The sequence below is a fragment of the Taudactylus pleione genome, unplaced genomic scaffold (assembly GCF_031769625.1).
Source record: "Taudactylus pleione unplaced genomic scaffold, aTauple2 ptg000290l, whole genome shotgun sequence".
Classification (NCBI taxonomy): domain Eukaryota; kingdom Metazoa; phylum Chordata; class Amphibia; order Anura; family Myobatrachidae; genus Taudactylus; species Taudactylus pleione.
In genome coordinates this window covers 1,132,069-1,154,324 of record NW_028284692.1, presented here as the reverse complement: position 1 = coordinate 1,154,324, position 22,256 = coordinate 1,132,069, and the positions used below count along the sequence as shown (strand labels likewise).

The following is a 22,256-nucleotide window of genomic DNA, read 5'->3' as shown; positions in this document are numbered from 1 at the left end:
ATATTGTTAATAATATTTTATTTGAAGTATAACAAAATATGTACCCCTGATTTACTCATCTGATTGTAACATTAGCCACTCAGAATTTTTAAGATTGTCTCTTTTCATTTTTGGTGCAGTGATGGTAATGAGATTAAGTGTTAGGGAATTTACTATTAAAGTGTTTATATTTTAGCGGGATGCTATTAATGCCATTTTTCACTAACTCTGTGAATTCTGTTTGTATATAATTTTAAATGATTACAGACATGGCTAATTAATGATGGAGAGATAGGTCAGGTTTTGTATTCTGCTATTACATTCTGAAAAATGCACTTGATATAATTGTGAAATACTGGGCTAGAGCTTTGTCATGTTCCCACTTGATTATATCACATATATGATATCTTACTTTCTGTAATATACTATCAATGAAAACAAAATTAAATCTTTTTTTTTGGTTACTGGATAGAATTCCTCATTATGAAAAAACGGTTAATTCAAGATGATGCAACTTGATTTCAAAGTACCTTATGTAGAGGTCACCATTGTTTTAGGTTTAGATACGCATTTCCATACTACTCACACTTACATCTCTATATATATTTTTGCTTATTACTAAAACAATTACTTATGCCACCTTAGTGCGCCTTATGGCTGCCAGACCAAAACTAACCTTGGGGTATCACCCAACCCCAAAACAACATAGATTAGTACCACAAATAGGAAAGCAAGTCTTGGCGCCACAGAAAGTAAATAAATGGATGCAAATAATACTTAATTTTAGCCTGTTTTTCTCGTTTCCACTGTGTCCTTGAGAGAATATATGTCCAATAATCACCTTCTCTTATGTCCTCACCACATTAGGATATGAGTAAGCAAACATAAAACAAAAGTCCAATGGTGTCCTCACCACATTAGGATATGGGGAAGCAAAAATATTAACAAAAGTCCAATAGTATAGTTTTGTTAATAAGTCCAAATCTATTGTTTGAAATATGTGGAATTAACATCACACATGAAAACCTACCACAGGTCGAAATGCGTTGGAGAGGGGAGTTTGATGCAGTCTGGACCACCAAAAAAAGGTATCTCCATTTATGGCTCTGATTTTACCTGGGAGCACAGAAACCTATTGGAGCTTTGATTTAATCTTAAACCTCTGGTAAAAGGCCACCCTGTTTATATATTCTGCTGTAATATTTTCTGTATGTGTGATGTGTCGAAGCTGGATAATTGGCTGAGACAAGATCAGTTTAAAATTGAATCGCGGCAACGCCATCTTGCGACTGGCCGCAAGACACTATCTTGGAAATGAGATCGCAAGATGCCATTTTGCGAATGGCCGCCCAAGCGCCATTTTAGATAAACTCACATTTAAGTACATATGGCAATATTACTAATAGCATCATGTGATTGCATCTTTCACCGTTTCTCATATACACATTAATACGCACAATTGCGCTGTTAACTAGTCGCATATTAGCGAATGCATAAGATCCTATATGAAAACGCTGTTTAGTAGCTAAATGCGCACGCATCTGTCCCCAGTTAACTAGCGTCTTTATATCAAACCCCGTTTACTCACACATTACATTTTCACATACAAGGTTCCATAAGCTTTAAGGTATAAGATTTAAGTTTGTTCATTAAGTATAAATGCTATGAAATAAAGATTGTTTGGTAACTAAGGTTTTATACATGATAAGTAAGCCGTGTTTGGTTTTGTACTGATGTGTACTCTTTCAACAGTATTCCGGTATTATCGGTGGGGAGATCGCATCATGCATTCTCAACTTATGGACCGCAGAGACTTCAAGCAACAAAATGTATATGATCTGAATAACTGTTAGGATGTTGCATGTGGCGGGAATCTAGGGACCCTCAGTTGTTGGAGGCTGGGTTGTGTCTATTTGAATCAGCCTGTTAAATGCTCTGTAACAGATGTATCCCCCTTGGGAACCAATAGCATCAGCAACAAACTTCTCCATTGTGTTGTCTATTTCTGGGGGGTATAAATATGTGTGCTCCAACACTGGGTCTTTAGTATTCGTGCTGAATGCTGATAGACAAGGGGTTTCTTGCTGATGCCTAACATCTGGTCCGGAAGCGCTGCGTATGTATACTGTACTTGGGTCTGTATAATTCCTTTGCGCTGAATTGTGTCTGGATCAATAGCGTGTAACTGACTGTACTTTTACCTGAATAATATTTGTGCTTTGGAACCACAGATTCCAGGTCTTAAGTCTATATTTACTGTATGACTGCGTACGCAAATTAGCGTCATCCTTAGGAGGTATAGGCAGGATATTAGAAGGTATAGGCAGGAGTGTATAGAGGTTCTGATCCAGTATCGTTAGATGTTCATTAAAATGTACTTTTAACAGATTAACACTATGTAAGCACTTTCCTTAAATAATGATATGGTGGATTGGTCTGTCTTGGAACTGTGATATGGAGGATGAGGAGAATGAGCTTTGTACAGTAGTGTAAGCTATCGCTTGATACGCCTTCACTACATTTTAAACATGTAAGTGCTATACTAAAAAAGGGTCGCGATCCCCCCAAAGTATACATCATTTACCTCATACTAAGAAGAGGTGGTTGTGAATCACATTCCACATATTTGAAACACTGGGTGTTGGACTTATTTACAATACTACACTACTGGACTTTTGTATTATTTTTACTTCTCCGTATCCCAATGTGGTGCGGCCGCATAAGGGAAAGTCATTATTGGATAGTCTAAAATTTTGTATTATCGGCATCCACTCACTTACTTATACATAAACTATTACTGTGGAGCCCACGACTGGCTTTACTACTTGTGGTACTGATCTATATTTTTGGCGAATTGTTGACCTTCCTTGTGGTGAAGCAGAATGGGGGCAAGCATGTGCAGCCAAGTGTAGTCCAAGTACGGTAAGGACGTGTTCAGGTAACCTGCAACACAATCAGACATGTATCTGTTGCAGATACATTGTCTGATATCTTGCAGGTACTGGAAAGAAGGTGTAAAGCTGGGTGATCACTCGGCTGATTGGATTAAACGCTCCCGATCAGCTGAGTAGTGTGTACTCAGCTTGACCCCCTGTAACGTACGTTCCTCTATGGGTATCGGGAGGTCAGTATTCAAAATATTAAACAGCACATAAGATGTGACTTCCCCATCCAACAGATACAGGAGCGCTTTATGTCATTTAATGGCTAACGCTCCTGCACCCAGATATCAGGTGATCGGACTAACAATTGTATAGGTGTGTACCCAGCTTAATGGTTCACAATTAAGGATAAGGAGGATCAGCCCCACTATCCATTTTTGGTTGGATTTTTGCGTATTGTCTTCTCCAGCTGCTATATTATATAAGGTCTCAGCCATTTATTCCTATTATTTAATGAACATTTACATTTGAACAACTGCAGGAAAAAAAAATCCTGTTTGTTTTTGAAAGGCGAAAACAACAGATGTTCTTATTGTATTTACATTTTCTATTTGTATTTATATTTTAAATTGATATTGCGAATTTCACATTTAGTAATAACATTGGGTCTCATTCAGACCCGGTCGCAGGCGATGAGCGCTCGCAAGCGGGTCGATGTTTAGGCCCTGCACACGCGCAGCGGCTGCACTGCGCAAGCCCCGGAGCGAGAGAGAAATTCTCTCACTCCGGAGCTCACTACAAAGGGGGCGGCTGTCGATGTTGATCGACAGCTCGCCCCGTTTTGTAGGTGGCTACACAAACGGAGGCGTTCCTGACGGTTTTGTGGGCGGCCGCACTGACATCAGTAGTGATGTCAGTGGGGAGCTTCCTACTCGATCAGAGCAGGAAGCTCCATGGGGCTTGCGGTTGCCGAGACCCAACCTTAGGGTCTCGTCGCAAGCCCAGATGGTTGTGATAGTCTTGACCATCGCGACCATCAACCTGGTCGGTCACTAAAGCTGTGGGTGGTAACCCACAGCTTAGATAGCGACCAGGAGGCCGCACTAAAAAATACAAGCAGCCGCCCTCATTCAGAACAGGTGGTCGCTTCTTGCGACCGCCTCTGAATGAGGGCCATTGTCTGCACACTATTCTCTCCTGTGTATATGACACTTTAATACATTATACAGTATTGTGTTTAATAAGGATAATGAGATTTCAGCATTTACTATTAACACTGTCAATTCAAATCTTTTCATAAATATGTATACTATCCCTATAGTGGGGCTTAAGTAAACACATTAGTATGCCTGTCATAACTGTATACTATCCCTATAGTGGGGCTTAAGTAAACACATCATAAAATATAGCGTCGGGCTCCCGGTGTAGGGATAATGATAGGCGTCGGGCTTTCGACGCCTATCAGTAGACCCCTGCCGGGATTAGACAGTAGGAAAGTCATCGATCAGCATTTCGACCGTTGGCTTCCTGACTGCTTCCCCCCTATACTGGGGCTTAAGTAAACACATTAGTATGCCTGTCATACATGTTACTGTGACTGTGTCGGATGTACCATGAGATGTGTCCGTTACTGAGCAAATGTGCATAAGAAAACTTTCTTGCTGGTCTTTCTTCTAAGCAAATTCAGGTCGCAAAAGTGTCCAACTGTAAATGAATGGGTGTAAAGTACTAAAAAAAAACATATAGTGCAATAAAGACACAAACATTCCTTCTGTTTCTGTTTGAGAGAAAAATACATTTATTTATTTGCACAGGAGCAAACTCAATACACCTTCAAAGTCCATACAAGTGTGCTTTTATGTATTCCAATCTTCCCAGCATCCAGCTCTGATTCCCACCAGTTTCCGAATTGCATAACAATGTTTAAGCCATTGAAACAGGCGGTGAACAGTCATAAACTCCTTATTGTTCACTGACACCGATTCTATTCACACGCACACACACGTACACACTTGTCTCCCACCCATGTATCACAATCCAATGGCCGGATATACCTACTTAACTCTTAACACTAAAGAAGCATGCATACACTGAGGACTCTGGCAGCAAAGGCTTAATATGTATTCCCAAAAGTATTATTGTATAGTTCTTTAAAAATGCTAGCAGCACCCACTTATTACACTCGCTATATACATCATATATGGTTTGTTCTGCCACCAAATCAGATTCTGCGGTTATACAGCTCATACAATAAAATAATAGAGCTCGTCAATCACTGGTCATGCTGCCAGAATAAAATTTAGAATTCTCTTGATTTTTTTTCAAACACATCCCCTCTCTGAAAATTAAAAATATAGATTTATATATTAAAAAAAAAGAACAAATCACATATCAGTATTGAAAGTAGGAACAGCCCTAAATTCTGCCAAGGGCACACAATGCTCATAGTGGCCAAGAATATACTAGATGAGGTCAGATGGGGAGCACACATTGCACATTGTGTTATTGTATTGCTTATATATCACTGTATATGATATCACATATATCTTACGTCGGCTCGCCATAAAAAGACCACATATTTAGTCAGGATAGAACAAATACAGTTTTCAAAAGTAGTTCCTTTTTTGCTTTAATCTGTAGAAAAATAAGTACAAAAGTTTATTTTTGTTTTTTTTTAAATCTCTTTACTAAGTACTGTACTTTGATTAAGGGCAAGGAGAAAATTGTCATTTATGTGTCCAGAGTTCATGCTGTCAATTAGACAATTTCTCTCTGGGTGTAATAAAAAAGGTATTCTATACTGGAGGCTCCCTTTAAAAGACATGTAAACGTCTGAACTCTCTGCTCCTTCAATGAGTTAAAGTCCAGTTAGGAGTATTCGTACAATCTTCTTGATATTTATATATATTTAGTCTCTAAATGTACAAGATGGCACTTTTATTATAAATAAGAGCCCATGGAGGTCCAGTCGTTGAGTCCTGGAGGGAACTCCTCATTGAGATCAAACAACTGGTCTAGGTTGGTAGAATTTGATAGGAAATCATTTCTTCCCTCATCCCATGGATGCTGGAGGAATGAAGTAGCCAGGAATGTCTCGTCAAAATCTAAACTGTTTTGAGGTGTTGATTGGTCCTGTCCCATAGGATACCACTGCTGCGGGCAGTCAATGTGCTTACCATGGACTGTGAGATCAACAGACTGGGTTACTGGGCTTAATGGAGGCGTAACCTCCAGGTCCTCAAAGGAAGAGAAGTTTGCTTCATTGAGATTTGAATCAAATATGACTTCCCAGTCAAAATCCCCTTTCAGGGGTCCCAATTCTGTCTGTTCATCTTGTGCTAGCATAGGGGAACTAGACAAACGGGGAGCCTTGAACATCCGTTTAGGCAATGGCTGTTTGCGCTTGTGACCTTTGCTATCTGAGACATTCCAGACATGTTCGCCAGCGGAATTCCAGTTTTGTTCACTTGTGGCCTCCTCAAATTCCTTCAGTAGTTGGTAGGACTTTGCGCTCACACTACATGGCCAAACGGAACCCATATTACTGTCAGACGAAGCTGTGGACTGTGCACCAGCAAAAGCTGGATGGATCTGGACAGGTGGCAATCGGCGCTTCTTAATGGCACCATTCATGAGGCGATCAGCATACTGTGGGTCAATCTTCCAAAATCCTCCTTTTCCTGGTTCATCTTTCTCCCGAGGAACTTTAATAAAGCACTTATTCAGCGACAGATTGTGTCTTATGGAATTCTGCAGGAAAAAGGGGAACAGACACCATTCAGCAATTATTATTTTTAAATAGCAATGTTAGTCAATTATTAAAGTCAGTAATTTAATAATTTACACTTAATCATAACTATTCTAGCTTCCTAAAATATATAGAATTTCAAGAAAAAGGTAAAAATCTAATACTTTATTAGGAAGAAAAATGTGACGGCAGAAGGAGGTGGATTGTGTTTGTACGTAGGGGCTCTATAAGCTAATAAAATTACAAAACATCACCTCCCCCTCCTCTGTTCGGAGAAGAAAAGGCAAGTGACCTTTCCATAGAACTCCAGCTTACGGGAATGAGTGTAAAAAATGGTGTGTGCATTGTAGAAATGAAGATGTGCCCACAAATATATTGTGACGAGTACAACCATTGTTTAACCTTTAGCTGCCAGTGGGGTGGGTCAGCAGTATTTTTTTTAAGTCAAGTTATAAATCAAACAGGCATAGAAATAGTTAAATTTATTCCCCCACTCCCCTTTACCCCAGCCACAGGGATCCCGGATCTTCCTGATCCGCTATTTACTGTTTAATGAAACTTAACAAGGGGGAGAACAAACTACGCAGCCCCCCACCTCTCTTTTTCTATTCATCTCCCTCCCTTCTTGTACTCTGGATGCTTATTGCTTGGCCAGTTAAACATATTTATCATTCTTGCCTCAGCAGTTTCCATCCTCACCACCTGTGTATGTCCCTCCCCCCCCCCCCCCACCAACGTTTAATTAAACCAGTAAACTCTCAGACTAGCTGTGGGAGTAGTTTTAATTCTCTACCTCCAGGAAAGTTTATTGTCAGGGATGCCAGCTCCCATGCTAACACCCGAAAATAGATAGACGAATAGATAGATAGATAGATAGATAGATGTTGAGTTAACATTGCAAGGAGAGGTTAATATGTTTAAATGAGATGGGAGGGCTTCCAGTTACCCACTTTCCGGTAATCTCCTCCTCCCATCTGACTGGACAAGATATCCGCTATAAACCAGTCTTGTCTGGTCCCTCCCAAAGGCCATCCATTACTAAGGGACAATGGGGTGTCAGGGCCACACAGATTTTACAAAACAGTGGGCGGGAAGAGATCTGACATCCCCAGACTAATAGTAGACTGATATATGACAGTGTAGTTACTGACCTTGCATAAGAACCTGCAGTGACCTCCCACTATTATATTTGTATATTAACCATTGTGTTGCATTTTTTTCAAAAATTCCAGGACATTTATCTTTATGAAACTGATGAAGAAAAGAGTTCCACAGCTATATCTCTGAAGCCTTGGAGGGGTTAATGTAACATTAGTGATGCTGTGGGATGCAGAATGTACAAAATAGTAACCCAGGAGTCACAGAACCAAAGACTAATTATACACAGGGGACAATGCGAGAGGCAGAGAGCTGTCAACTGCATGCCTTATTGCCTCAGAAGTACAAAGGCAGCAGTGGCGACAGTTTTATGGGGAGAGGCCAGAATTAAGATAAAGTGGAAGCAGATTTATGTATGGGAAGATAAAGGCTCATCTAGTTATGAGCGCCATTCATGTACACTATTATCTCAGTGTTTGGGGATCATTTCATCTCTAACATATCTCATATAGTATTTTCCCTTCTAGCATTTGTAATTTTTTTCTGGTGACTATGCCCTGAACACCAAGTCCCATCCTCTATTATTTACCTGCCAAGTGGGGTCTGCATGACGGAAATAGCAAAAATTGTCGGTGATCCACTTATAGATGGCAGAAAGTGTGATCTTGGTCTTCTTGCTTGCCTGCATTGCCATGCATATGAGGGTGGCATATGAATACGGTGGCTTAACATGCGGGTTGGTCTTGTAGTCAATCTCCTCCATGGGTTGAATTCCCAGGTGGGCTGTACTTGAGGTAGAAGAGGATGTGGGTTTTCCTGGGGTGTGTGGCATTCCTAAGCAGGCAGGGTCAGCAGCCAGTGGGGAGCAGGGGGCAGCAGAACCCTGGAGATGACGGTACCCATGAGGGTCTCCAGATGATGAAGGGGTCCTACCCACATTGGCATTCATAATAGAGAATTCTTGCAGCCACTGAAGACTGGTCAGACTGTCATCCAGGTTTACCGAATTGGAAAGGGGATCGTGCCCCATTTCTCCTTCTATCTGGTAGGCCAGCCAGTTATCTGCCATGTCTGAGGGGACTGCAGTCTGCAGGTCAAACATTCAGGAAGTCTCAGGGGTCCGTGGACTCGTCCTAAAACACAATAACATATGTTAGAGAAATATAAACACATTGGAGCCAGGAAATATGAATTCGTGTTTGTTGGTAAAAGGCAGTGGCTATTATGGATGTGGCTGTATGATGGACTAAACATACTTTTAGAGCTTTGCTTAACTGTTTATAAATCTGCTTAAATGGCATTGGACTGGTAATTGGGGCACTTTTAAACCACTGTTCTTTTGGCTTAACAATATAGAGTTCAGGAGAACTCTATATTGGGACTTTGGGCCTGATTCAGCAAGGATCGCTATTCTGCTAATATGCACGCTATGCAGTTGCTAATATCAGCGGTGAAATGTAAATGTTTGCAATCGCATTGCGATCACAGCCTAACATAAGGACGCCCACTTCCCCTTACACATATCCGTATATACTTGGGCAATATAGAGAATTAATCGGTAATATCGAGTAACATTGGACCCATATGTACAGTTAAGGCAGGTCAGACCTCACTCAGGAATTGCTAACTTCAGTGCATCTCAGGCTGCGTCTGGAAGCGCAGTGGCTAATTTATGCACACCCCTTCAACAGTGTTGAGACGCACTGGCACGCCTGCTTTCGCCCAACCACTCCTCCGTCACCACCCACAAACGCCACTTCCTGTCAATCACTCTGCTCTGGGTCTGCGTAGCCTCTGCAGATGCAGTTCCCATCGCAATTTCTAGTACGCACACTGCGATGCCTACGCATGCGCAGTACGAATTAATTGTCTGCGTGCATATTAGCAACTGCATTCCTTGCTGAATCAGGCCCTTTGACGGAATCAACAAGAGGAGGAGGTTTCTGCAATGGGACAAGTTGATAAGATCACCCCACCTCTAAAACTTTCTAACTAAAAATGTATAAGTTATGTAACATACACTATAGGGATTATAATGTAGAATAAAAGAGGCAGTGATGGTGTTAATAATTACATAATTTTACTTGCAGAAGCCAAGAAATAGAAATAAGAGGATTGCATATCCAGGAAGCTTGATTTACCAAAAAGACTAACAATAGTCCCTATACAACACCTGAAAAAAAAGTTAGATATGGGACAGTGAACATGGTCCTACTGTACATATATAATGTACATATATAAGACAATAATACCCTTCTATCAAACTCCACTATATCTTCCCAGTGTAATGGTGACATGAACTTGAGTGTGGGTTGGATTTGTAGGCTAGGGCAAAACTGCCGCATTCCAATGAATTGTTTCTTTCCATACTGCAATTACAAAAACTGAATTTCTAAGTGATTTACACCATCATAAAAACAGGTTGAATAGTCAACACCATTTAAACCACATAAGTCAGAAAATAAACAGCACTGCATAAGTTGTTATGAAGCACTGGGGAAAATACAGCTGCTTTAAAACTACTAATCAATGATGGAATGCTATAAATATTTTGATACTGTAACCATTTTTCTATATATTCTATTATAGAGTTACAATAGCCTGAATGCAAATAATACAGCTCATTCCAATAAATGTTACATAGGGATATCTTTACTAAAGGTCGATTTTAATTGATTTCAAACCGATCAACATTGATGTTGTGTTCTGGGGCTAAATCACAAATTTACTAACACTTAAAAAGAAAAAATCTAAATGTGTGATTTAGCCCCAGAAACACAAAATTGATGTTGATTAATTTAGATGCATTTGAATTGGATTGAGTTGTGGTAAGGAGAGCAGCCGGTAACAGATCTACAAACAAAATACCTTCAAAAACGAAATAACATGAAAATGAAATATAAAAAGGATGTGAGTTATATAATTCTGGGTTCTTACCAAACACAAGTGTGCCAGTGCTGCAGGCTGTGTAAACTGACCTTGGGAGAGCAACATAAATTACAAGACAAGAAGGCTGATTTGGGACAACTGTGTATTGGGTAGAGACCAGCTGATTATGCCAAGTTGGTTGGTTTAGTACTTTGGTGCTGAAAGCCTCCAGCTTTTTTTTTCCTGATTTCAAGAGCAGGAAAGGAACAGAGCTATTGAGGAAGACACTGATTTAAATTCACTTCACGTTTGCCTACACACAGCCCCTCAGCCCATGCCAAGCCCTGGGTGCTCTACACATTCCATTATCTGTGAAGACCATGCCAGCTGGTAGGTACCAGATAAAGTTCTGATCTGTAAGACCCACACCATATTTGTATTATGTGAGTGTATTAAGTTATGTAACAAGATGAAAAGTTACCAGAGGGTGCACTAGGCAGATTGCAGTGTATTCCTACCTGACTGACAGGATCAGGACGCAGCAGAATGGACAGGAGGCTTCTAGAAGCAGCAGCAGAGGTTGTAGTGAGCTTCAGATGAGTTATTGCCCTGCCAGCTCTTTTCTTATCTACCCCCTGCCTCTGCCACCGCGCATTAAGTACCAGCGGGTCTGAAAGGCTTCTCTGGGTACCATGACGACACTCCGCCCTGGTAAACAGCTTTCAGCGCACAGACTGGCTGGTGAGTCGCTATAGAGATGAGATCCCAGTCATCCGGCCCCTCCTCCTCACCAGGCTCGGTGCTGCAGTAATGCCGCTTCTAGTGCATAAGGCTGTGTGTAAAATAGACGGGGGCACAGGAAGGCAAGACGGGGAAGAGGTGCCAGGTGCATTTGCATTTTTACACCCCCATCCTCCCGCTGAGCTGTTCCAATATTTACTTATAAAGTGCGTGTGAATAGACGGTTCCCTGTTTAGGGGGCACTTACTGGGGCATCCGTGTATCTATCTATCTATCTATCTATCTATCTATCTATCTATCTATCTATCTATCTATCTATCTATCTATCTATCTATCTATCTCTATATAGGAAACATCGTTCACACATGCATACAGCAGACAAATTCATAAAGTGCACATTATTCCCAGTTACTTTAGAATTGAGCTCTCACTATATTGCTGATGTATTTTTTTTTTTTGTATATTGGGCCTGATTCAGAGTTGTACACTAAAACCGATGTTTTCGCATTGGAGCGATTATCGTCCGCATGCGCCTGAGCCGCAGTGTGCATTACCGTAGTCCTTCACAGCGATTATTTATTTGCAGTGTGCTTGACAGTCATCGAGCGTTTGGGGAGGTAACGGAGTGGTGGCAAAGAACTCAGGCGGGTTGCGACTGTTTTAGGGGTGTGTGTTACCCTGCGACTGCGAGCCTGTACGCATGGAATATGGCTCTGGCCATTCTGCAGGATCTTAAACTCAGGACTGCAACAATCGAATGATCTGTGTGACCGATGCCTCGTCTTTGTGTGCAGATGCTGCGACATTTTACGCAGATATTTGGATTTGCAGTGCTGCAAGTCAGCGTCTCAGTACATCTCTCGGCGGCTGTGACATTTGCATATCTTTGTATCGCAGCTGCATACACATAGGCAGGAGCAACAGCATTCATGTACAACACTGAGTCAGGCCCATTATGTTATATGCTAGAAGTATAGAGCACTATTATTGTACATACGTTCAATCAGTCAGTCACCAAAGGCATTTTATCTGTACCAAGAGAGTTATGGAGAAACTTCTGGATGGTTTGTTGTAGTTCTCATTAATAATACTATAGATAGATAGAACTTTAGTTTTCAAATCGAGCTGTGTTATATTCCTAGTGTCCTTCCAATATATTCTGAAGTGTATGTAATACAAAAACAGCAGGAATGGAAGTTATTGATATGCATGCGTGGAGGCAGAGCAAAGTGGGGGCAGAGATTGTGCCCCAGTAAAACAATTTCTGCTAATGCAGTCATTGGCCTCTATTCTGCCTGGCAGGCGTAGTGCCCGCCCCTCTTCTTCTCTTGATGACAGCCCTGTCCCATCTCTCCCGTGGCATAGCAAAGGACCCATTCATTGGGGTTTTTTCCCATAGGCAAAATCTGGGATCTGAAAAGATCCCCCAAAATACTAGGGGAGGTGGAGGGCGGTAGTGATTGGCAGTATGCCAAAGCCTTGCCACTTATTTGCATAATAAGAGATTTCAGGCAGTTTACCCTTTCAGTGCCACTGACATAACTGAACAGTGGTCAACGATAGCCAGGAAAAATGGCTTAACAGCAGTTGTGTGACTATGAATACAGAAGTGTGTTCCTGACTTTTTAATAAGCTAATAAGACCATTGCTGCACACTAAATTACTAGCAAAAACAAACAAAAAAATGACAGTTTCTAATGTCATTCAAATTAATACAAAACAAGCAAAATATGGGTGCTTTTAGTGAGCATCTTGGCTCACACTTGGCATATTTTACACTAAACGTTCACTTGAAAAGACCACACCATGTAGCCCCCAGCAAGGGCATTGTGATCATCAGCTTGTGTATAATGGTAGATCTATGTGTTATCTCCCGCTGAATCTGCTGTATGTTCCCTCTCTCAGTACTGGATCACTAACTCCAGGGCATTTCCATCCCTAAAAGCCCTTTTATATGTGTCACAGTCCTTCTTACCCCCTGGGGATGATTTTCTTCATCTTCCTTACTTGCATTGTTCTCTATTAGAGGTAAAGCAGGTGTACTGATAACTGAGTATTTTCATGTAAGTGTACAGGTCAGGTTTGATTTGTTGTTTTGGCAGTACGGTTGGTGTAATGGTTAGCATTACTGTTTCACTGCACTGAGGTCTAGGGATCGATTCCCACCAGGGTCATAACTGTGTGGAGTTTGCATATTCTCCCGGCGCTTGCGTGGGTTTCCTCAATGTACTCTGGTTTCCATCCACAATCCAAAAATATACTGGTAGGTTAATTAGCTGCTGACAAAAATTAACCCTAGTGTGTGCATGTGGTAGGGAATTTAGGGCCTCATTTACTAACGAGTTTTATCACCAAAACGAGTGATAAATTTCACTGTGTATAATGAATGGTGCTCCAGCCAATCAGCTCCCAGCTGTCAACTGTTAGAAAAATGACAGTTGGGAGCTGATTGGCTGGAGCACCATTTATAATACACAGTGAAATTTATCACTCGTTTTGGTGATAAAACTTGTTACTAAATGGGGACCATAGAGTGTAAGCTCCACTGGGGCAGGGACTGATGTAAATGGACAAATATTCTCTGTAAAGCGCTGCGGAATATGTGCACTACTGTATATAGATAACAATCACATCTGTAAAGCGTTTATTGAATGCATGTACAATGTTTAGCAACTCATTATTTTGTATTGGAGCTATTTCTTTTATGCTGTTTTCTCTGTTTACCATGTGAAAAACAACACATGTAAATTGCATAAGGGTGCTTGTACCCCAAAATTGGTTCCACTTTCTCTAAATTTGCTTTATTTATTTACATACGTAAACCGCAATCAGTCAAGCCTTACACTGAGAAATGGATTATTGCTCAACATAAGTAGAAAAAATTGGTGAAAACTGAGATATTCACAGAAACAGACAAAATAATCTCCGCAAATGGTAACTTTAAGAGGAATAAAAGATAACGGGGACTATTTAAAAAAAAAAATGGACCCTCGAGTGCATTCCATTTTACATTATTATACACAAATCCCTCTGTTTATCAGGAATCGGTATGAAATACTGACAGTCAGAATCCCGACGCCGGGATCCCGACAGTGTTAGCATACCGACACTTTTTGGCTGGTATACTAACTCTCCCCCTCTCTCTAACCCTCCGTCTTAGGTGCCTAACCTTAACCCCCTCCCAAGTGCCTGAACCTAACCTCCCCCTCCCCGCACCCTAAACCTAAGCCACCCCTGTTAGTGCCTAACCTTAACCTTCCCCCTAGTGCCTAACCCCTAAAACTAACCATAACCCTCCCCCCAACCCGCTACTTACCTTCGGTATCCTGGCGGTCGGGATGCTGCCGCCGGGATTCTGACCGGCATCGATATTCCGGTGCCGGTAATGTAAGCGTCGGCATCCCTACCGCCGGGATGCCGAAGGCATGCCGTTTATCAGCCTCTGGTATAAGTATTTGCACATGTATATTATGGGTTTGGAATTGTACTCTGTGCCTAGGTTTCTGAGATTGTGGGTTCAACGTCAAACCTACTGCCACTGTAGGACCCTACTTCATTCAATTTACATGCACACTTTTTCTCCTATTATAAAGCTCTGTTGGTTCCATCTTATGTTCTTAATTTGCTTGAGGATTTCAATGTTTTTATTGCATTGGTAGAAATGCTACTAAAATGTAATTTCATGTAAAAAGTGCACCTGGAATTTGAAAATTGATCTCCATATAAGATATATGCCTAACCTCTGAGGAGGTGTTTATGTGTGAGGCAGTCAGATGGGGTTCCAGTCAATAGATTGACATTAAAAAGGTTAACAATGTCTAGATCAGGGTTGGGCAATAAGCGTCCCTCCAGCTGTTGTTGAACTACACATCCCAGCATGCCTTGCAACAGTTTTAGTATGGTCAAATAGCAAAACTGGTAAGGCATGCTGGGATGCAGGGGCACTGCATAGGGTGGACTACTACTGGGTGCACTGCATAGGGGGGACTACCACTGGGGGCACTGCATAGGGTAGACTACTACTGGGGGCACTGCATAGAGCGGACTACTACTGGGGGCACTACCTGAAATTATGGGGGCACCGGTCCATTACCTTGCCAGGAGCGCTAGGATCCCTAGCTACAGGGAGAAAAGGTCCACACACCTGAAGGTCGATATGTTAGGCACTTATTGGAGGGTTATGCACTAGCAGTGACGGTTAGGGTTATGAACTTACCTCGACGGCTAGGGTTAGGCACTAGGAGGGAGGGTCATGGTAAGGCACCAACTGGATGGTTAGAGTGAAGATTTAGGTTAGGAAAATAAAAATGTGGATTCATTTTATTTTGTCGACAATGTTTGTGTCAACCTGTTAACCCTGTCGCCCTTCATGCATGTCAACCCTTTCTATGTTGACCTTTTGTCCCTGTCAACCTATCGCCTCCCTAACATTTATTGTCTATCTAGACATTGTTTATCTTATTATTTTCTATCTTTTATACTAAACTCAGTCACATGCACCTGTACAACATTTAGCTGATATCCCCCCACATCTCCTCCCACCAGAAAATGGGGTACAGGAAAGTGATTGGGTCTGGACTGGAATGTGCTTTGTTCACTAGCCACCAGGACTGGGGTCTGCATTCTACACTAGCCACTATTACTGATAGGAATGTAGCAGGACTCAAATATGCCCTGTGCCTGTGCCAGCCCCATCCCCAAAACACATGACATCAATATGTAATGGCGAAAGGACGGAGGCAATGGGACCAGCAAGAAGAATAGTGCCCGGACTGCAGCTACAGTATACAAGCTGCAAGGTAAATGCCCATAGTGTCCTAGGGATTCTCTGGATGGATCAACAGGCTACAGGGTACCATTCTGGGCACCATGAAAGCCAACTGAAGGTTCCAAGGAGAGGGACTGTGCTGCCCCTGGCCCCAGTCCTCTATACTGCAGCATTACTCACACACTCCTAGTTATGGTTCTGATTACTGGGATCTATGTTCTATCCTAGTCAACAGGACTGGGGTCTATATTCTTCACTAGTCACCATTAGTGGGAACTACAGTACATTTTAACCTAGACACAAAGACAGGAGTTTACATTTCGCACTAGTCATCTGAATTAGGGTCTGTATTCTTCACTAGCCACTATTACTTGGGCTTACGCTGTACACTAGCTTGCAGCCCCTGGTAATGCCTTTTACTGGTACCATCAGAATTGATTAAGTAGAAAATTGGGGGTTGATGCTAGCACTGGAGGAGCAAACAGTGATTTGCATTTTTCCCAATATGATACTGTTGGCTGAACTAATGATTCATTGTGTCTTCAATAGCTGCTAAATATAGTTTATGATTGAGTAAATAATACCACTTTTCCACTGACTTGAAATTCCCAGGGTATTGCACATGAACGCGCAACAACTTGGGATATTTGTTAGTGGAAACAGCTCAACCAAGGTCCAGTCACCTGGGGATCCTTCTCTGGTACCTGGCAAGTTTTTACACGGGAAGTACCTGGGTGAATAGTGGTGGAAACGGGTAACCTGGGTCGTCCGACCCGGGTCCTGTTTACAGCACGGGGAGAGACGCATTCCAACGCAAGCAGATGATGTCAGCGCCGGCACTACACCTGTGTGCAGTGTGAATGGCGCCTATCTGCGTTAAACAGTTGAAAAGGGGTCTATTCTGGTTCTGGACCATTTTCCAAATCCCGGATCAGACATAGGACTTTGGTGGAAAAGCGGTATAAATAAATATCCATGCAATAAATACATTTTAAAAATCCTATATTAAAATCCATACTGAATTATCTGCATCCATGTGTGCACTGTGTATTTTGTCCCATTCATACAAGTTTTTGTTCATTCTATGTATCAATGTGAGCAAAACCATGCAGAGAGCACAGAACATTACTGAAGTGTGAGTGAACTGCAACCTGGTATGTGAAACATTTTCAACAATTGTAATGCTGGGCATACACTGTCAGATAAATTGTCTATCAGACAGACAGTTTATATGGTAGCCTGAAACCCAGCAGATATCGTGGACATACACAGTGAGATAGGTCATATTGTATGACCACCACAATATCTGCTCTCCTCCCCTGGGGAGGAAACATTTCCCCATTTCTCCCCTGTGAAGGAACAGGGGAAGGGTCGGGTGGTCGGTCGCAGCAGCTCATATACTGCCAGATGCTGCAGACAATTATCAGCTCAGTAGAGCATGTTGGAATATTTCACATGTTTGACAGTCCGATCATTGCTGACTGGCGGTGGTCATACACTGTGCAATTATCGTCCCGATCCGCTGATAATCTGCAGATTGTGCCGATAATTGCAGAATGTATGCCCGACTCTAGGAAAACAATAGCATTTTGTCTGTGATCAATTTTCTGTCCCATTATCAGTTTTCACATGTATTGCAGAAAACTCAGTTTACCTTGTCTATTAAATTCACAGTTCGACCTCATCACAGACACAGTTGGATTCCAGGCAGATGTCAAAGCCAGGCTAAAACGTCAGGATCACTCAGCCAGTCCCATGTGCCGTATTTTTTTGACTCTTTCCTGATTACTTTTACTATAGGTTTTCAATATACTGGCAGCTGGTGTACAGGTTGGTGGTTTTCATACTTTTATTTTTTGCGAAGTTTGCCATTGAAGTAGGTGGAAAAGTAATGAGCAGTGAGTCGAGAAGGGGAGGATGGCGGGATGGACTGAGAAGCAAGTTAGCGATGGGAAAGGGGCGTAGAGTGTTAGTTGACTTGGTGGCTATAACAAATCTAAAGTAGATTTGGCTTTGTGAGAGAGAAGCGGTACACACACACACACACACACACATATATATATATATATATATATATATATATATACAGTGTGTATATATATATATATATATATAGCTAGATAGATATATTTATATTTGTGCCATAATTTGTCATTACATTTAAGTGCATGTGCATGCCAGTGATAACCTGTATTGCACGGGCACATGTTGCTGCGATTTAACAATGTATGTGAGTGCTGCAGCACGGCTCTCCACAGCCACTTACATAGGATGCCCTCTCCCCCGGCTTGCATTACTCTCATGCCAGGACCTATAGCAGCTGACTGGAGGGAAGAAGCGCTGATTTGACGTCACAGGTATGCATCTCAGCCAATCATCAGTCAGCAACAGGAGGAGGCGGGGCAACGGTGACAAGGGACAGTGCATGATGTTTATGTGAAGGAGATGAGATAACTGGAGTGGGGGCGGGGCATAGCAGAGACATGGGCTCAAGATATGTTGTTTAGATTGAGATAGTGTTACACTATGTAGACGAAAGTGATTGGACACCCCCGTGCAAGCAAAATGCATACCATGCATATCACTGCACACCAGCTCCAAATGACCACTAATGTGGTGGTTTCGACAAGAAAACTTTGTAGGGAGACCCATGATGCACTTGCAGTTCTACATAAATAACAAATGTTGTTATCAGGACGACAATGCCACCTGTCATATGTCCACGGCGACGCTGGCCTGGTATACAGAAAATTCTGTAACCCGGATGGACTGGCAAGCTCAGAGTCCAGATCTTAACCCCACTGAGAACCTCTGGGATGAATTGGAGCGATGGGTACTTAAGGTGGAATGGCAAAACATACCGTCTGCTGTTGTCCAGGAACTTGTGGACAGTTTGCCAAGAAGGGTGTCTGCAGCAATCACTGCACGTGGTGGACATACAAAGTACTGACATCACTAACATCTTGTTGATCTATTCCAATCACTTTTGTCTACATAGTGTAGTTGATTATTTTTCAAAGGTTTAAAAAATTACAAAAGAAAAACCCCGGGCATATACAGGGAGAGGGAAAATAGCCATCTAGCATTGCTCACACTTACCAGTACTGGTCTGTTTAGATTGCACATACCACCCGAGTGCAAACCAATATGATTTTAGCAGGACAGTTCCTATTTGAGGACTCGCTGTTATGGTCAGGACTGAATTGTCCCTATTGCCGTGCAGTTGTGAGGTGCAGTCAGGTGCATAAATATTGGGACATTGACAGAATTTTCATATTTTGGCCTCTATTCACCACCACAATGGCTTTGAAATGAAACAAACAAGATGTGCTTTAACTACAGACTTTCAGATTTAATTTGAGGGTAATTACATCCAAATCAGGTGAACGGTGTAGGAATTACAACGGTTTCTATATGTGCCTCCAACTTTTTAAGGGGCCAAAAGTAATGGGACAAACTAAACAATCCTAAATCTAACTTTCACTTTTTAATACTTTGTTGCAAATCCTTTGCAGGCAATTACAGCCTAAAGTCTGGAACGCATAGACATCACCAGACGCTGGGTTTCATTCCTGGTGATGCTCTGCCAGGCCTCTACTGCAAATGTCTTTAGTGCCTGCTTGTACTTGGGGCATTTTCCCTTCAGTTTTGTCTTCATCAAGTGAAATGCATGCTCAATCGGATTCAGGTCAGGGGATTGACTTGGCCATTGCATAACATTCCACTTTTTAGCCTTAAAAAACTCTTTGGTTGCTTTTTCAGTATGCTTCGGGTCATTGTCCATCTGCACTGTGAAGCACCGTCCAATGAGTTTTGAAGCATTTGACTGAATATGAGCATATAATATTGCCCGAAACACTTCAGAATTCATTCTGCTGCTTTTGTCAGCAGTCACATCATCAATAAATACAAGGGAACCAGTTCCATTGGCAGCCATACATGCCCAAGCCGCGACACTACCACCACCATGCTTCACTGATGAGGTAGTATGTTTTGGATCATGAGCAGTTCCTTTCCTTCTCCATACTCTTCTCTTCCCATCACTCTGTTACAAGTTGATCTTTGTCTCATCTGTCCATCGGATGTTGTTCCAGATCTGTAATGGCTTTTTTAGATGTTGTTTGGCAAACTCTAATCTGGTCTTCCTTGTTTTTGAGGCTCACCAATGGTTTACATCTTGTGGTGAACCCTCTATATTCACTCTTGTGAAGTCTTCTCTTGATTGTTGATTTTGACACATATACACCTACCTCCTGGAGAGTGTTCTTGATTTGGCCAACTGTTGTTAAGGGGTTTTTCTTCACCAGGGAAATAATTTTTCTGTCATCCACCACAGTTGTTTTCCGTGGTCTTCCGGGTTTTTTGGTGTTGCTGAGCTCTCCGGTGCATTCTTTCTTTTTAAGAATGTTCCAAACAGTTGAATTGGCCACACCTAATGTTTTTGCTATCTCTCTGATGGGTTTGTTTTGATTTTTCAGCCTAATGATGGCTTGCTTCACTGATAGTGACAGCTCTTTGGATCTCATATTGAGAGTCGACAGCAACTGATTCCAAATGCAAATGTCACACCTAGAATCAACTCCAGACCTGTTACCTGCTTAATTGATAATTAAATAACGAGGGAATAGCCCACACCTGTCCATGAAATAGCTTTTGAGTTGATAGTCCCATTACTTTTGGCCCCTTAAAAAGTGGGAGGCACATATAGAAACCGTTGTAATTCCTACACCGTTCACCTGATTTGGATGTAATTACCCTCAAATTAAATCTGAAAGTCTGCAGTTAAAGCACATCTTGTTTGTTTCATTTCAAAGCCATTGTGGTGGTGAATAGAGGCCAAAATTGACAGAATTTTCATATGTCCCAATATTTATGCACCTGACTGTATGTGTGCTCATTGCAGTAGTGCACAGCAGAGCTGTGGGGAACGTGCTGCATGTCACTGATGTATGTGGCAATGATAGGGTGGTAGGATGTGGACATCAGTGGGCTCATAGGTAGCTTAGTTCTAGGCATGCCCTCTCAATGGCTGGCCCTTGCCCCCTGTTCCTATCATCTCACCTCCCAGGTATAGCTTGCAACTAACCATAATGTCAGTGGGTTATATGTGCCACTTCACTAGCTTTCTCATTGCTCTGAAGTCATTTAAATGCTGTGTTCAACAGTTGCGAGCACCTTAGCAACAGTATTTATTATTAGAGAATGGATCTCAAACAGATACACAGACTGTACTACACACTGATATGTAGTCCATAGATGTTGTATGAACTAACTAGCATAAGAGGACAATTATCACTATTATGTTAATAAACAAGCTTTGCTTCCTTCTCCCCAGCCCTGTTACGTAGCTTGGATTTCCAGGAAAGGAACAGTGCATGACATGATATGACTGGCCAGTGAGGACTAATGCTTGAGTGATGCACGCTGGTCTGAAAACTGTAACTAAAATGCAAAGGTCCTTTTTCGAAATGTTCTGCTACACACAGTAGAGAAGTAGTTACTATGTCAGTGGCCATGCTGTCATCGATTAGTCAGTATGTCGACAGCACGATATTGACAGGAGATTAGCGATAGAATCATGTTATTTAAAAGTTGTAATGGTGCCAGCATTATAACATTAAACATGATCGTAAAACATGCTGTCAACGTATTAACTATCAACTGCATGATCATAGACATTACGTTATGTATGTATCCCACACAGTACGGTTTTCATCAACTGCAATTGACTTACATGCAAATACAATGCACTCACACAGCTTTCCTTGTTAAAGTATTTACTTTCTAGTAAGTAAACTGTATGGGTCAGGATCATTGTGTGCAGAAAATATACTCTCTTACATGCTGGACACTAATTGTGTGCGACTGACATGCTCCACACGTGGCCTGCTGTAGCCCCTGCTGTACTTCCTGCTCCATTCATGATTCTTTTGTCAATAAAGTATATTAACCTGTATGAAAGACTGGATTGTCAGCTCATGCCATTAATTAGGGACACATATTGTGTTGATGGTTGGGAATAGATCAGAGGTATTGAGATTGACTACAGATTTTTTTTGCAGTGAATGGTGCACTATGGCTAAGGTTAACTGGCAAAGCTGAGCAATCCTTTCACAGTGATCAGTTTGATTTTGCTGGGAATAGCTCGGAAAATATTTTAGTTAACTCTGAA

The 22,256-nt window shown here is 41.7% G+C and overlaps 1 protein-coding gene and 1 long non-coding RNA gene across 7 annotated transcripts in view; one reads left to right on the top strand and one right to left on the bottom strand.

Annotated features, from left to right (window-relative positions):
* Positions 1–22,030, top strand: part of LOC148511785 (uncharacterized) — a 116,475-nt gene extending 94,445 nt beyond the window's left edge. For 3 of the 4 annotated variants that reach the window (XR_015880221.1, XR_015880222.1, XR_015880224.1), the window contains exons 3-4: positions 17,759–17,914; positions 21,420–22,030. This is a non-coding gene — a long non-coding RNA (uncharacterized LOC148511785). Of the gene's footprint in view, positions 1–11,374; positions 11,462–17,758; positions 17,915–21,419 lie in introns of those variants that run through there. The other variant, XR_015880223.1, reaches the window with a different exon arrangement.
* FOXJ1 (forkhead box J1) lies at positions 5,474–11,237 on the bottom strand. Of its 3 annotated transcripts, none has more exons than XM_088482523.1 (3): positions 11,057–11,237; positions 8,297–8,840; positions 5,474–6,611 (listed from the first exon to the last, which is right to left on the bottom strand). In XM_088482523.1, the coding sequence occupies exons 2-3, from the start codon at positions 8,807–8,809 to the stop codon at positions 5,802–5,804; spliced, it is 1,323 nt and encodes a 440-aa protein (XP_088338649.1). In that variant the 5' UTR covers positions 8,810–8,840; positions 11,057–11,237; the 3' UTR covers positions 5,474–5,801. The 3 variants fall into 3 exon arrangements, with proteins under 3 accessions (XP_088338649.1, XP_088338647.1, XP_088338648.1); XM_088482521.1 differs by having other exon boundaries at positions 11,094–11,237; XM_088482522.1 differs by lacking the exon at positions 11,057–11,237 and adding an exon at positions 10,645–10,732.
* Positions 22,031–22,256: the final 226 nt, after the last annotated feature.

Bases quoted from the DNA above. Each gene is read 5' to 3' on its own strand.
- FOXJ1 (XM_088482523.1), bottom strand. From the start codon at position 8,809: ATGTTTGACCTGCAGACTGCAGTCCCCTCAGACATGGCAGATAACTGG. The intron at 6,612-8,296 runs GTAAATAATAGA...TTTTTCCTGCAG, and splicing joins ATGCAGACCCCACTTGGCAG to AATTCCATAAGACACAATCT.